The sequence below is a fragment of the Numenius arquata genome, chromosome 6 (genome assembly GCF_964106895.1).
Source record: "Numenius arquata chromosome 6, bNumArq3.hap1.1, whole genome shotgun sequence".
NCBI classification, from domain to species: Eukaryota; Metazoa; Chordata; class Aves; order Charadriiformes; family Scolopacidae; genus Numenius; species Numenius arquata.
This window is the reverse complement of record NC_133581.1, coordinates 42971628-42986777: the sequence shown is the minus strand read 5'-3', so window position 1 is coordinate 42986777 and position 15150 is coordinate 42971628. Positions and strand designations below refer to the sequence as shown.

At 40.1% G+C, this 15150-nt stretch overlaps 1 protein-coding gene across 1 annotated transcript in view; it reads right to left on the bottom strand.

Annotated features, from left to right (window-relative positions):
• Window positions 1–10654, bottom strand: part of LOC141465707 (cytosolic phospholipase A2 beta-like) — a 30561-nt gene extending 19907 nt beyond the window's left edge. Inside the window, exons 1-6 of the mRNA XM_074149276.1 lie at window positions 10634–10654; window positions 4439–4511; window positions 3202–3378; window positions 2444–2580; window positions 1620–1751; window positions 399–457 (exon numbers count right to left, since the gene is read on the bottom strand). Of these exons, the coding sequence (XP_074005377.1) occupies window positions 399–457; window positions 1620–1751; window positions 2444–2580; window positions 3202–3378; window positions 4439–4511; window positions 10634–10654 (599 nt within the window). The remainder of the gene's footprint in view (window positions 1–398; window positions 458–1619; window positions 1752–2443; window positions 2581–3201; window positions 3379–4438; window positions 4512–10633) is intronic.
• Between the last annotated feature and the right edge of the window lie 4496 nt (window positions 10655–15150).

Below are 15150 nucleotides of genomic sequence, written 5' to 3'. Positions count from 1 at the left end.
CTAATACTATTTACATAGCTCTATGTATATATTGTGATAATAATACAAGACAAGTTTTCTGATCTTTTAGAAACACTGCAGCGTTCTAGGCATTGTTCAGTTAACACTAACAACTTGAAAAGCACCTCTCAAGCTTTACACACATATTGTGTATAAGTTATCACATCGTGCCAATGTTACTACATTTCTACGATCAGGATACACATGTTGAACATAAGGTAAGATTTGTATGAAAAACATTGAAAGGCAGAATTAGCTGGGGAAGTTAAAGTTTAAAAAGTTTGAAACCGTAATTTCGGCTCACTACTGGGAGGAAGAGCTGGAAGAAGTTCTGCTTTCCCTGAGACATTATTACTCCCTGGCAGATTTATACCTTTCAGCTTTGGAATTTTACTCACATTCTTTCCATCCAGAATTCCACTTCCAAACTTTCCCATTTCTTAATGCACCTCTCTTTCTAAAAAGAAAAGGGTAAAATAAATACGGATTATTGGAGCCTGCAAGAATTTGGCAGTATAGACAAACCTAAAAAAGCACTTCCATGGCTGACTTCTCTTCTGCTAGTGTTACCAAAAAAAGCTGTGTGTTACCTTACCTTTTTCCAAAGCTGAGACTGCAATGGAAACCACAGGCTTGTGAAAGACAGGTAAGATTAATATTCTCCCATTGTGGGATATGTAGAATTATACATATTTCCAAAGATACAATCAGAGAGGGAAAGCTTGATGAAACAGAAATATAATGGCTTTCTGCAAAGATGGTGTGCATGGGGAAAGGCATTGAAGCCCAGCAACAAATGTGACTAATGCCAGTGTCATTTCCATGTACAAACCATTTAAAGCACACTCACACTGAATCCAGAAGAGATGGAATAGGCAAGAGTACCCTGGACGGTAGTTATTGAATCATTACATTTCCCAGTGACTCACTCGCTGGCTGAGAAGTGCAGAGTCCCAAGGAAGATCCAAGCTTTCAGCATTTGGGAAGTAGCTATTCTTTTGGGTATGGCCTGTCTCCTTCCTGCAATAAGCCTGTGGCAATACCTCAGCCACAGCTCAGACAAGCCGAGGAGTTGTCACAGACCTATCCCAGCTTTGCTCTCTGGACAACTCTCTTTCATGGGCTCCTTAACCCAATACCAAAGATGTTTGCAGAACAGGTGTCCCTTCACTATGTACTAGAGAAATCCGAATCACCCAAAAGGAAACCCAGCATGAACACCAGCAGGAGAAGCCTGAAAGAATCAAGTGGCGAGTGGGTTGTCTTCATGTTTTTAGTTGCCATTTAAGAGGAAATGTCCTCTAAGCGTGGCAAAAGCTGAAAGGTAAGGAAGTTATTTATTTACATTACAAAAGACAAAAATTAATATGTACACATGCTCCCTGTTAACATATTTTGGCCCCACAGAAAGGATGGGCATGAGAGAGAAGCTGTGTCATTTTCTGAATCTGTGAAAAGAGATTAACGAAGTCACAAAAATCCAGCACAATGATATATGATTTGATGAGATATTGATAATGATATATAAGGATATGTGTTTATGCAGACCTGCACCCCACTTAACATGGAAGCCAACGTGGACAATGAGGTCTTACCAGTCTCTCCCTCTATCTTCTTACCTCTGATTTCAAAGCAAACGTCTCACGGACTGTCTCCCCGGGTCTGATTCTAGCAACATTAAAAAGAACTGTGAACTGCATGTCATCTTTGGTGAGTGGATCTTCATCACACACTGCCAATTCTAAAATGTTCTGGTAGTAGAAGAAAACAAATAAGAACTCTTATTGAGCTGCTATTACACAGAAGCAAAAAAACAGTTACAGACTTTTGCAGCTCTTGACTAGCATGGGGTAAGAGTAAAGAAATACACGCTTTCCTTCAGGAGTCTGCTAATATGGAACACCATCATTAAACCCAACCTTGGGAATCTTATGATGAAATAGAAGACAGCTACCTATAACAGAAAGCTCCCACTATCCTGAGAAAGAAACAAAGTCCAGTGCTCTGCACCACACTGACAACCCACCCAAGGAACACACTTACTTAGTTTCTTCATCCCCAAAATTCTCTCAACTACACAGCTTAGGGTAGGATTAAATTCGTTGTCTACACCACAGCAACTCCTCTACCCTTCCCTTACAACCAGTAGAGGGAAAGCTCTTGCTGAATTAACCATCCAAAATAGTCCAGATGAAGCATGTTACAGCAAGTACTTATTTCTCTCAGGTGACAACAAAGTGAATCTGGACTAGCTCAGATGTAGGCATTAATATCACCGATGTCTATAACTAGCTGAGGGGAACACTGCTGCGTATGTCTACTGTTTTGGGCTAACCAGTCAGTTCTGATACACAAGCATTTTCTTAAGTTAATTAGCACAGTTGATCAACAGGGTGTCGATTCCCAGCAATTGAAAATGGTGACATTTCTACTTTTTTAGTACCTCAACTTCTCTCTGGATCCTAAAGTAGAAAGTCTCATTCCAGACAGGGTTGTCAGAATTCTTGATGGTTTTGGTCTGAAGCTTTGTATTTGAAGCAGATGGCAGCCACAAGCGCACGTAGCAGTCTGATGCAGTCACTGCAGCAGAGAAAAATTAAAAACCCAATGCCAATGTTATAGATGAAAAGTAGGGCAAGGCTGTGATTCTGGAGAGTAATAAATATTACTACGTTTTAAAAATAAGTAAAGAGACCATTGGTTGGAAGCAACCAAGAAAAACCACCTAATTCCTCAGTAACTACTAAATGCAAATGTACACATGCACACACGAAGTACACTAAGAACCGTGTTTCCCATGGGAGGAGACAGAGGTATAAAAGACCCCACTGACCATTCATCGGGCATAGTCCCTACAATTCCAGTCAACGATGTTAAAAAAGTTTAATTGAAACTAGAGCTAGTTCCAAAAAGGTCGTTAGGATGATTACAGGAAAGGAGAATACATATTACAGAGAAGACCAGAGGAGACTGGTTTGCTCAGTCTAGCAACACAAACACACGGAGGAGATATCACAGGGTTAGGTACTAGAGAAGATCTCTTGCAGCTAAAGGCCAGTGTGGGCCCCAGGAAAACCAGGGCATGAGCAAGTCGGAAATCTTCATCTCGCTTCCAGCCTACATCTACTCCTTATGGTTAGTGTAGTCAGTGCCTCGAGCAGCCATCCCTTGGGAAGAGCCAGGGTGGGAAAGTGCATTTACTTTGTGAAGCTTGACAACGGTGTGAAAGGAAATCTCCAAGGTGATGTCTTTCAGAGCTGGAGTCTGGACTTGACTGAAGATTTCTACTGCAGCCTGAGATGCCTAAATACTTCAGACCGGTATCAAGCAGTGAATAACAATGCCCCGCAAGGTTTTGGCAGGAAAGTGGAACTGTCCCTTCAACAGAGTAGATAGAAGAGATCATTGAAACTCAGAAATACAGGCCTCATCACACTAACACCTTTCTAGTTTCCACCTCTGGACATTGCTATGTGGTATTTGCCACAGGAGTACAGGAAGCCCTTTGGCAGGCAGTTGCTCAACCAGTATGGGACTTGTTCCCTCTGGTCTCCCTCGCATCCAGACTTGGTCAAGGTTGTGTTCAGCCCTGCACGGTGAGATGTGAATGGTCTCAGCTGTAACTCAAGTAACTCACTGCAAAGTGATGCTTTTTTTGGCTGAACATGTCGTTTTTCACCAGAGGAATACACAGGCCAGAGGTTTCAAGAGTGTGAGAAAAGACAGCTCAAGGTCTCTGTCCTGACTGAGGAACCCATGGGAGACCTCTGCAAAAATGGCACCTGAACGACTGGTCCATAGCACATCTTGAAAAGGAGCCATAGGAGGCTGTGAGGGCGAGACAATGAGTTAAAGAAGGTTGAATACAAAAGTACACAGAAACGTCTGTTTTGGCTATGTGTTCAGTGTGTACTTAGAACTCAATCTGCAGAGTCCTTCCTTAACCAGAAACTATCAATATCTAACATGACTGGTCATCTGAGGACAGAAAATACCCCAAATTATACTGTATTTTTAAAATTCTCTAATTTACCTTTGATTATCATGTATAATTGATACATTACAATAAAGGGTTCCTAAATATGTGGCCTGTGTGGCAAAATTCCAGTCCATTATACGATTTATAGCCATTACGACCATCAAAAACAAACAGCTCCAAGCAGATTTACCCATTGCAGTGTCCCCACAAGGTCTACCTTCCCTTATTGGCCCAGAAAATTCATCTGGGAGTCTTGATTTTTACCAGTTCCTTGAAATGCCCCTAGATACGTCCTCCAATCTAATGATACCTCAGGCGTTTGATCTAATTATACCCCTGGTATTAGTACTTCTATTGCTCTGCTTTATGTACGTTGCTTGTATACCTTCAGAACTTAGGAACATTGCTCATTGTGTAAACTCTGGAGGTGACTGAAAACACAACAAAACCACAACTCACACAGGTCTCTTGACTTGATGTTCTTGGCTTGTATGATTCTCACAGAAAGCACGTGGATGGGGCACAACTTCATCTGCAGAGAAAACAAATGCAATTAGTTTTATCAGCTCAGAATACAAAAATTATATGTATTTTGAGTAGTACAGGAGACAGTCTGTCCTTGCTGTTTGTCTGTCTGAAGTGCGGGGACCTCCCTCCAGTGGAAGTAGAACATGCTTGGATGATGGCACAAATGCACACTGGGCTATTTGCTAAGTAGCTCGAGTGACTGAAGATGGAGAAAGAAAACACGGACTCAGACAACGGTGTGGAAACTTTTTGTTATTACTGTGAGGTGCCTGTTTTCATACAACCTGATGTATGGTTGTACTGCCTATCTGTCAAGGGTCCTGTGCCGCAGGTGGGTCAGTACCAGGCCTTTGGAAGGCAACACTAGGAGCTCACAGATGCCTGGCCGGGTACTGACACCGTGCCAGGACACGGCAGTTACCACAGTGCTTTAAACTAGGACTAAATTCGCATGATGCTCCATGAGGTAGGCCAACCTCACCAAAAGGCACTACTGACTGAATTGGACCATAGACCCAGCAGAGACCTTCAGATGAAGTAAAAGGTGCCCTGCTTTGTAGGTATACAAGAAGGTATACTTTGTAGGATCACAGAATCCCACATCATTAGGTGTCTTGAAAACACCTAATGGGAATGGAACCACTTCCCTTCCAGACATGGGGTTTATGTCTTTCATAGGCAAGCTATCATGGTAACGCTTATTTCAAGTTACTTGTTCCTAACTCTAGCAAAGAATTAAGCTTCCAAACCCAAGCTGGCCAGAAATTATTTGTCATTTTTAAACAACATTCCTATAAGGCTGAATAGAGACACATATACAGACACATGACAATACTGAAAGCACAACAATATTTCCTTCTTTTTTTTTTTTTAAATTGGAACATATAAATTTCTTTTTCATTTTCTTTTGAGTGCTTTATCTATTTTTTTTTCGTATTACCATGGCTTTTCAGCAATAATAAGCAATACTAGTACACAGTCCTGCTACCACTAATAAATTAAAACAGGGCCACACCATATTGGAAGTGTGCCCTTAGTTTGAACAGCAGCTTAAACTCCACACTGACTGAAACATCATATCTATTTGTCTAAATGACAGCATCCATTACACTGTAACAAAATAATCTGACAATTTCATTTAGAAAGATATCACCATGATTCATTTTCCTGACACTGAAATTATTAACTTTGGAGATAGAAGGAGCTAGAGAAAGAGGAATTTCTCTGTAGGAGTCACTCACTACAGTTAATCTGAAATTCTTTTAAAATGGGGTGAAGACTACTGGACATCTTTATTAGAGATGAGCATAGCCTTCAATCAGTTTCATTCAGGTTTTTTGAGAAGTAAATTACGTTACATCAAGAGGATACCATTTGAACTCTGAATTAGCACCTTCAAATAAAGGTTTAATATTAAATGTTATGATGTCACTTTTAAAGTTACGCCCTTCTTAAATTCAGATTAATATTCAAGGGTTGCCCTGAGCAGAGGAACCCCATTGTTAAACCTAAAAAAATCACAGATTACTCTGTCTCTTGGCTTCTTAATGGTCGATTGAAACATTTTTTGTATAAAAACTCAAGACACATTTTGTTCGTGTGTGACCAGAATAATTTCCACTCTGTTTTCCTCCAATTTGAAACTGACATATATAAAACCTTCTGAGTTTAATGCATTATGGACATTTCAAGTTTCAGTTGGGACACTTCCATATTATTCCAGTTGCCCTCTGCAAGAATTTGGCTTTAATTTTCCTGTGCAAATAGTTATTTAACATAGAAGTACTAAATGGAACACTCAGCATTCCTAGTGGGTTTCATTAACATGAAATATTGGATTATGTAGCCAATTACAGGGCTGACTGGTTTTAATTAATATGTTAATTCTGTGTTATTTTGTAATCAACTTCCCCCTTGCTCAACAGAAGCCCAAACCATTCTCAGAGTCTGCCTTCACTGGAGAAACAGATGTTGGTACACAATTTGCTTTGAACCTTTTATGATGGAAATTTTATAATTGCTTACAAAAATGGTGCATCTGCAATTTATCACCATAGTACTCTCAGTTGTCATAGATGTTTTCATCCCCTCCCTCTGGAGCCAGAGAGCCTCACTCCTCCTCCCTTCCCATTTCAACTTCCCTTAAACATGTCAACATCTGCCCACTGATGATGGAAACATCATCAGAGATGGCTGTTCACTACTTCTGATTTGGCGCAGCTTAGTCCTTGTGTTGTTGCAGGGTAAAAGATAAGCAGATTCAGATGGGTAAATATGGCCATAATAAATCCTATGGGCTGTGCAAATCCCCAGGGGAAGCCAGAAGCCATGCTGCTCCCACGACTGCAGTTACACCAGCCTGTGATAACCTTCCAGAATTAGGCTAATTCTTTTTTCCATCAGTAAAAGGCAGAGCTGATTTTCAGCCTGTTGGGGTCTGATTTTGGGGTTCTAAAATGTCCTTGCCCAAAAGTGCTGGCACTCCGGAACACCCTTCTAGAAAACATAATTGGGGTTAGAGATACCATTTGCTATTGTGATAACATGAAGTGCAACATGTAATTTCACGATTAATGCAAATTGATAAACACAAACACCATATCCAGAGAGCTCTTGACAGTCTTGCAGCTGTACTGGTCTTGCTCTTTTTAGTTCAATTCCTTGGGATAACCATAACCATAACGTGCATAGGCAGACAGAGAGTAAAAAATATCCAGAGTCAAAGGTAGCTTTCCCAGAAGCGCATTATTCTTATTTTTGCTGGAAAACTAGTAGTGCCATATTGATGCCAATGACAGAGGGCAGGATTCAGCTACCCATGTATATTTGCATCCTAGACCTCCTAGACACTCCAGACCAATAAATAATAGCAGAGTCTTTAGCCAGAGCAGGCTAAAAAATGGGGGGAAAAAAGAAAGAAAAAAACCCAACCAACCAAACAAACAAAAAAACCCAACAAAAAACCCAAACTTCTTTTCACATGATAGCATTTAGCAGTAAACTGCATTTCTATACTCTCAAAACAAGCTTTGGGGGAGTCATTTCAGGTCTAAAATACAGAAAAGCCAATAAACAGGAGATAAAACTAGCATGGCAGAATTGCCACAACTGTGTCAAACCTTAACAAATTGAAAATTCTCATCTGTTGCTCATTGTTTGTAATAATACACATGTGCTGGCCTACAGTCTGCCTTCCAGAGAATAGTCATTTACTAGTCAGCTTCAGGAGGACACATAATTTTCCTGTTTACAGGCAATTAGTCACTTCAAGGTTTCATCCCAAAAGGACAACTTTAAGAGTATGAAATCTTCTCAAAGCTCATTAACAATGAGGAGCCTACTGAGACAGTCTTTGGATGGCAGTGAAAGAAGAAAACCTACCAACAGCTCATATCTTTGATTTCACCCCTTATTGCCCCTCCGTGCTGCTCCTAGAACACAGCTACCTTCACTAGAAAGTTAGTTTTCTCGTGGGTAGTATCCACAGAGCCTGGCAACCAATCACCACCTCTTTTTTCTTTTCTTTTGAAAGAAGTCCTTGGTTCATACATGTTGGAAGGCTGATTTAAATCTCAGTGTTTCGCTCCCCCTGCGCCAAACCTAAGCAGTTCTCTGAGTGAAGTTATCACCGTGGGATAACACCAAGTTATATGAAGTTTTATATGAGGAGTTTGCTCTCTGTCTTTTGACGCTCTGTCAATAGCTGTAGAATTTACCACTCAGCTTTATCAATATCTTTCAGATACAAATAATTACTTTCTTTCACAGATTACTTTTCCTTTCTCCAGTTGTGTACTAGAAGCTGTACAATATCCTCTGTACAAGATCTCACACCAAATGTAATCATTTGACATATTCTTACCTAGATACTGAGGTTTTCGGTTTGACTACAACTTGGCAATTTACCAAATTAAGGTTAAAGTGATAAACTTATAAACTATAAAAAAGCTTCATGACCAGACCGGTACCAAAGCACTCTCTTCCACATAGATTCATATAGGCTGAGTTTATTAGGCCCTCCACCAGTGAGAATACTGCTAGCAATTTGTCTTTTCAACCAGCTGCGTATTTTCATTAAAATTAGAGGAATGCAAACTTCTGGTGGGAAAAGCAACTGAATGAAGAAATATGCAAAACCAGGAGAGGGGATAGAAGGAGAGAGCACGACCATGAAAGCCTCATTTCCCTCAGGAATCACAGTTATCCAAAATCTTATCATTGGAAGTTGAACAGTTAGTGAGTGAATCTAATCCACCTTACAAATATTTACTGTAATTTCATTATATCCCTGACGGGTTGTTTCAAGAGTCATTGTGGGTTTGGGATGCATCGCTGTTCATATTCTATCAGTCACCTCTTTACATCTACGAGTGGGTCCCTCGGGGCTTTCCATTGACAGAACTTCTGAGTATTTTACCACATAAAATTTATTCCATAATTCACAAAATAAAACCACTAAAGAGTAATTATTCTTGTCTGAGCAGAAGTGAGGATCCTGTTACGAATATCAAAAGCATTCCCAGCAAGTTGTAAATTAATATTGTCCATCATTTCTGTGCCAATTTGCTAGCATTTTTTAAACAACAAAAAATTAACTGGGAGACTTTAAATAGGTCTTCCTAGATAGTTCAAAGTAGTCACACTTTTCTAAACAACTTGCTTTTTTTACTAAAAAAAAAACCAACAACAAACGACAAATCCACTCTGTTCTGATTTTTGTATCTATTTACCAATTTAGATATACTGAAAAATGCATTTGCCTGACAGAAATGGCAGAGCTACCTGCAGTGCTGAATGAGTCTCCTTCCTTGGGAGCAGAAGCTTTCTGACCTGAAGCTATGCTTGTGCTCTAAGCTTTTGGCAGTGCTGCCTATTAACAAGTATGTCTACACTCGTGGAAGAGCAGTTGCAGCATTAGGGTGAAATGCAAAAACTTTTGCTGTAATTGAGAATTTCTAGATAAAATTATACCTAAGCTATCCACTCATCTATCAGATTCAGAAATATCTTATGAGATACGACATTGATATTTAAAATTTATAGATAATACTTATATCTAAGATAGATAAATAGCTCTGGATCTAACAGGTAGACAGATACGATTCAAATTTCATCCAGCAAGTACATTACATTACAATTTACATTCTTTGCCCTGAGAATCAAATGTTTGAATATTTTCAATCTGACATTTGAGCTATCTGTTCAAGCTACTGTTATTTTCCTGAATCTTTAACGTCACCAGCAAATATTACCGCGGCACAAGTATATAAGTATTCTTTTTTCTTAACGATTAATGGTTGCCTATAAGCCACAGCATGCAACATTGTTTCTCACTATATTTAAAGCCCATGAATTCCCATATTTATTTTATTTGCTGCAAATTTTGACATAGGGTTCGATACATAAAGAACAGTTAGTTGTAAATTATTCACATCTTGTATTTAAGACAACGCATCCTTTTAAAATATATACATGAGAAAATAACTCTCAGCTAGTAATTCTGTTGATTTATACTAAAAACTATCAGTTAAAATCTCTGAATGGAACTTACTATTAGAAAATTCGAGTCCAGACATGAAATACCTCCACTAGAATCACAGATGCTGTAAACATTACATTGAAGATAGCTAAATCGGCCAAATAGCTCATTAGAACTCTCCCCTGCAGCTAAAGTAACATAAATTATGCTTTGTTGCTAGAAACTGTTGGTTTTTTCAGCTGAAGCAACAACGAACGTGATTCTGTGTGTTATCCTGAGAGAAGTGTGCAGTAGGGCTAAAGCACTTTCATTTTACAGTGAAGTAAACTCATCAGGGCCAGCCCTCTCTTCCTTCCCAGTGTTCATTCCAGCATGTACAACTCGCGATGAAAGAAAAAGGCCACATTTTCACTGCGGCTTCGCTGAAGCTTGCTTACATATTAGTTACTGGGAGGTAAAAGGGTAAATTTTTAAAACGGTAAATTTGCAAGGTCCAAGATGACCCTGCCACATCGCACCAGCAGCAGTTTGTCTCTGCATCTCAACAGATGCAAAGAGGAGGGAGTTTGCTCGCGAGAACTGGAGCAGGGAGGTCCCCAAAGCAAGGTGCGGGGCCCCAGCAAAGCGGCAAGCTGCGATTCTCTTACCTTGGCTGGTGGGCTCCCCATGTCGGGCAAGATGGCGACAGCAACAGAAAGCTCAATTTGGGTAACAGATCTGTCAGCGGACAAACACGCTCACAGCTTGTTGTTGCTGCTGAAATAACATGAAGGACACATATAATTTATACAGGCGCTGAGCTCCACCCTCTGCCTCCTCTGTGTGGAGAAGAGTCTGCCTACGTCTGAGAGGGAAAGATCTGCAATGTCAGAGGTGAGAGGAAAGCTGCAGTTGCCACATCTTTGCCTGTCATTTTATTACCTCTCACAATTTGTTATTGCCCCAATATTGACCTGCCAGGCTTTTGGGTGGATTCTGTCATTTTCAGAAAGTCTTCCTTCACTCCCCATCTCTTCCACCTATCTAGTCAGTAGATTAATTTTTTGTAGCTTTTAAGTTCTTCCACAAAATACTCCAGAAAAAAAGGGAGGGGATAGACAAATCTCATCTATTAAAATTTCTGGTGGGAAACCAACCCACTTCTGAATGCTCTTTTCTACTCTTCCTACAATAGGGACTTGTTTTAATATATTACTGGGAATCTTCTGGCCAACCAGTAAATCAAGTCTCCTTACTCTGAAGTACCTACTGGATGATTGCCTGGCTGATGCAGAGCTGCTGGTGAAATTGAGATAAATATTGGTAGGGAAAGCAAAATCCACATACCTTCTGGGCTTTTCCCTTCTACACACTTCTTAGAAGAACATGACAACTTGATATCACCCAGCTTCCCATTCTATTCCCCCATCAGCTTGCTGGTGACAGTGGTGGGTCCTACAGCATCCTCTTGAGATGGCACAGGCATGGCTTCCTCCACCTTTCCCATGCCTGCTGTGGACTGATGACAGACAACCTGTCAGGACATTGCTTCAGGCAATCTGTTCTGGCTTAATCCAGACTTGCAATTTCACGTTGGATGCCATGCAGACCCAGACTTGGAAAAGGTCTGGAGGCCACCATAAATTTGCAGTAAGACATGTCCTCACTGGAGGACAGTAATATCAGATAGGACCAAGCCTCACCAAACAAACAGTAGACACCTTACACTGATGGAAAAGGAGATGTCCAGAGTTAATTTTCATCAAATAGTAGTTATGAGTTTGGCTTTTAGCAAGAGAAGAAAAAAAATGAAATGTAACCACAGTAATTGTTTAGGAAAATAGGTTTACTTGAAAACTTTGGCTTTAGAGTTTTCCTGAAACTCAGATGCACACTGTGGATCACCTTTAAACCACTTTTTAAAGCACTTTCCACAAAAAAAACCCCCAAACCTGTCACCAATTGAAAATCAGTTCTGGTCAGATGCTCCTGGGCTTATAAAAGTGACAACCAGCTGCTCAAATTGACATTTCACATTGCTAGCTGGCAATGCAGCCACCACACTAGCAGTGAGGACTGGCTGGATGCAGGCATACCCACGCAGCAGGGTGAGGACATGAGTGCTTAGTTAGGTTGCTGTCTTTGAAACACCAAAAAGAAAGATACCTTAAGTCAAGGTCTGCTGTGTATATGCAGAAAATCAATGGGCAGCTACAAAACTCCCAGAAAAATAAGCCAAATTCATCAGAAAGCAATCTGTGGTTCAGGGCAATTAACCACACAAGTCTTGCGCTCCTGCAGTAACATTGTTTTGACAGATTCACTTGGGCATTTTTATGGGACCAGTGAAGACTGTGGTGCAAGGATTCTTCTCCATGCTTCCTTGGACACAGAAGTCTGTAGCATCCCATTTTTGGAGATAAGAAAAAAAGCAGAGAAAAAGGGAAAAAAGCTCTTATTCAGAGTGGAGTTTTGGTTTTCCTCCTTTATATTACTGTTGCAGCTTTGATCATAGGTTCTGCTGCTGTAGTAAATGGAGAGACTGAAATAGCAGGCTGACAAATTTACCTCCTAAAGAGAAGGCAAATGGAAAAACAGCCAGAGAAAAAATGAACTCCACTCAAAGAGGGGTATGTCTGCCTGGAAACGGAGCAACACATTAAAAACAGAACAGCTGCAGTAGGGAGACCCAGGTCTTAATGGAACAGGAAAGAAGAAAAAAAGCTCTCAGAATGTCTTCAAATCAAGGTGCAAATGTTATTCTGGAGAGCTATGGAACTAATTTTTCCAACAGCCCCTCCAAGAAGTTAATGTTTCCAGTAAAACAGCATGGCCAAAATACATAAAACATTTTGTGTTGCTTGTCAACAAGTGCACTGACATGTGTCACGTCCATTTCCTTCTGGACATGAGGGAGATGGGCTACGTGATGTCAGGCCTTGCTACAGACACAAAAAATGTACAGTATAGGGAAATTAAGACAAAGAAAGTCAACTGCATAATGAAAGAAGGATAAAACTTAAAGGTTAAATCTAAAGCAAAGAGGGCACAGCACAATGCCTCAGCAAACTGGTCAAATAATAGGCAATATCTTCAAAGGGGTAGAGAAAGTCCTCCCCTTGTTATATGGAGGACATAGTCATGCCACGCTCGCATTAGCGGAGTTGTTAAATTCAGAAAACATAACACTGTATCTATGGTTTTACTTTGTAAAAGGCTGTTCAGGAAACAAAGAGAACGTGGATTCTAGAAAGATTTTAGGGGTTAATTAAGCTGGTCTCATTCCACATTTATGACTGAATCATATTTCTTTTCTGAATTAATATTAAGAAAGTACTTGGAAAGAAGCTACAAGGTGGGAAAAAAAAGAGATAAAAAGGCCTATCGAATTACAGTGAGGTTGAATTGCTTCATACCCTACCTGTTGGCACTCAGATAATGCACACAAGAGAGTATGTGAAACAGAATCAGAACGGAAGGAATGCAAGCCCATGCTGTTACCAGTATGCAAGAAATAAAAGTTAATTAATACACTGTTCAGCTTCCTGCAACTTACCCCATGGGCTGCTCACTAACGGCCCCTTGCAAGAAGCTACTCAGAGTCATAGCTGAGCTGCCAGAAACCAAGCAGTAGAGTGCTAGCAATTCTACGCGACTGTGATCTGGACCATCTCACTGCTGGCATAAACTTAAAAGCTAACTGGGACAAATCTTACAAAAGGTACTGAAGAGTCATTTAATGGAGTCCATTATATACCCCAGCAATGGCAACAGCACAGCAGAATTTCATACAAACATGTCTCAGCTCTGGTGTACAAAAAAATGCCCTCTGCAAAGCACTGTCTCCATAGTCCTTCCATGCCTGATCCTACCAGCTTCACAAGCAAGGATGGCAACTACTGAAACACCCTCCTATAAATATATATTTCTTATGATTTTGTTTGAGAACATTTGTTTATTCATCCCATGAAAACTGTTAAGTAGAGATAAGTGATGGATCCTCCTAGGGCTGGCTACAGCCACACCATTAATGAGACGGAGGTAGAAGACCGTGAGGCTTTGTGGAGACTTCTTGTGCCAGACAGTGACAAGGGGAGATAACAGCTGTTTTCTCGTTGCCTCATAAATCAGCTCATACCCTGTTCACCTCAGTGGCTGCGTTAGAAAAATTATAGTAAGCTGAGAAAATAATTGTCTATAGCCAAATTCAAACAAAAAAAAAATTTCAAAACATTCTCAGAAACTGAGGAAAAAAGCCGTATTTTTCCCTAGCTCATCCCCAAACTATTTTTTTTCAGACCTGGGTGATATGACCACTGTAAAAAATAATAATAAAAAAACCACTTTATTAAAATACATGTCCATTTTTCAATTCAACAATGCCATGTGAAACTAGAAGCTATAAAGCAAAGCTTCAGAAACTTCAAATTTTGGGACCTTTCAAAATGGAAATATTTAATTTTGAAATAAAAGCTTTCCAGTTTTTCACTGTTTCCCCTCTGCCCCATTCTTTGTGAGGAAAACAACACAGCTAATTTGAAATTTTTTTAGATCTTTGAATGCTTTCCAAACGACCGTTTTCAGCTCACCTGATGTTAATTAGAACAAAATACTAAGTTGTCTATCCGAGTAGCAGTCAGGCGATAGCAGTGTTTGTAAATGAACTGTCCTTCTGCCTATCAAGATCTAAAGCTGCTTCAGAAAAGTAAAAGGTGCTATATCCTCTTACCTATCTCCTGAACCACTGCAATCTTAAATAAAGATACCATACAGTAAAGCCGGTATCACTGGCTCTTTTTCCTGGCCAGAGTAAGAGAGCTACTAATTTCCTTGGATACTTTGCAGGTGTGGTTGTAAATATGGCAAGATAGTGATCTTTGCAGCTTCAAGGTGGGAGGAAGCTGCTTATTACTTACCTGGGGTATCTGAGGACTGGAGTGCTATCTTTCCAAGACACGTCAATGTAAAGCCACACATTGAAGCCCACTGTGTTTATGCTTAGAAATTGTTCTTTTATTTTAAACCAAGTGATTGCAGAGCATCTAATTGAAATAATTGAGTAAGATATTTCAATGCCATTCCACTCAAGCCAGTTTCTGAGACCTTTATCTTCAGATCTTATTCAAATAGTCTGACACTGATGTCAGTATGAAATTGCTTGAGTAAAGACCTCAGAAGAGTTAGG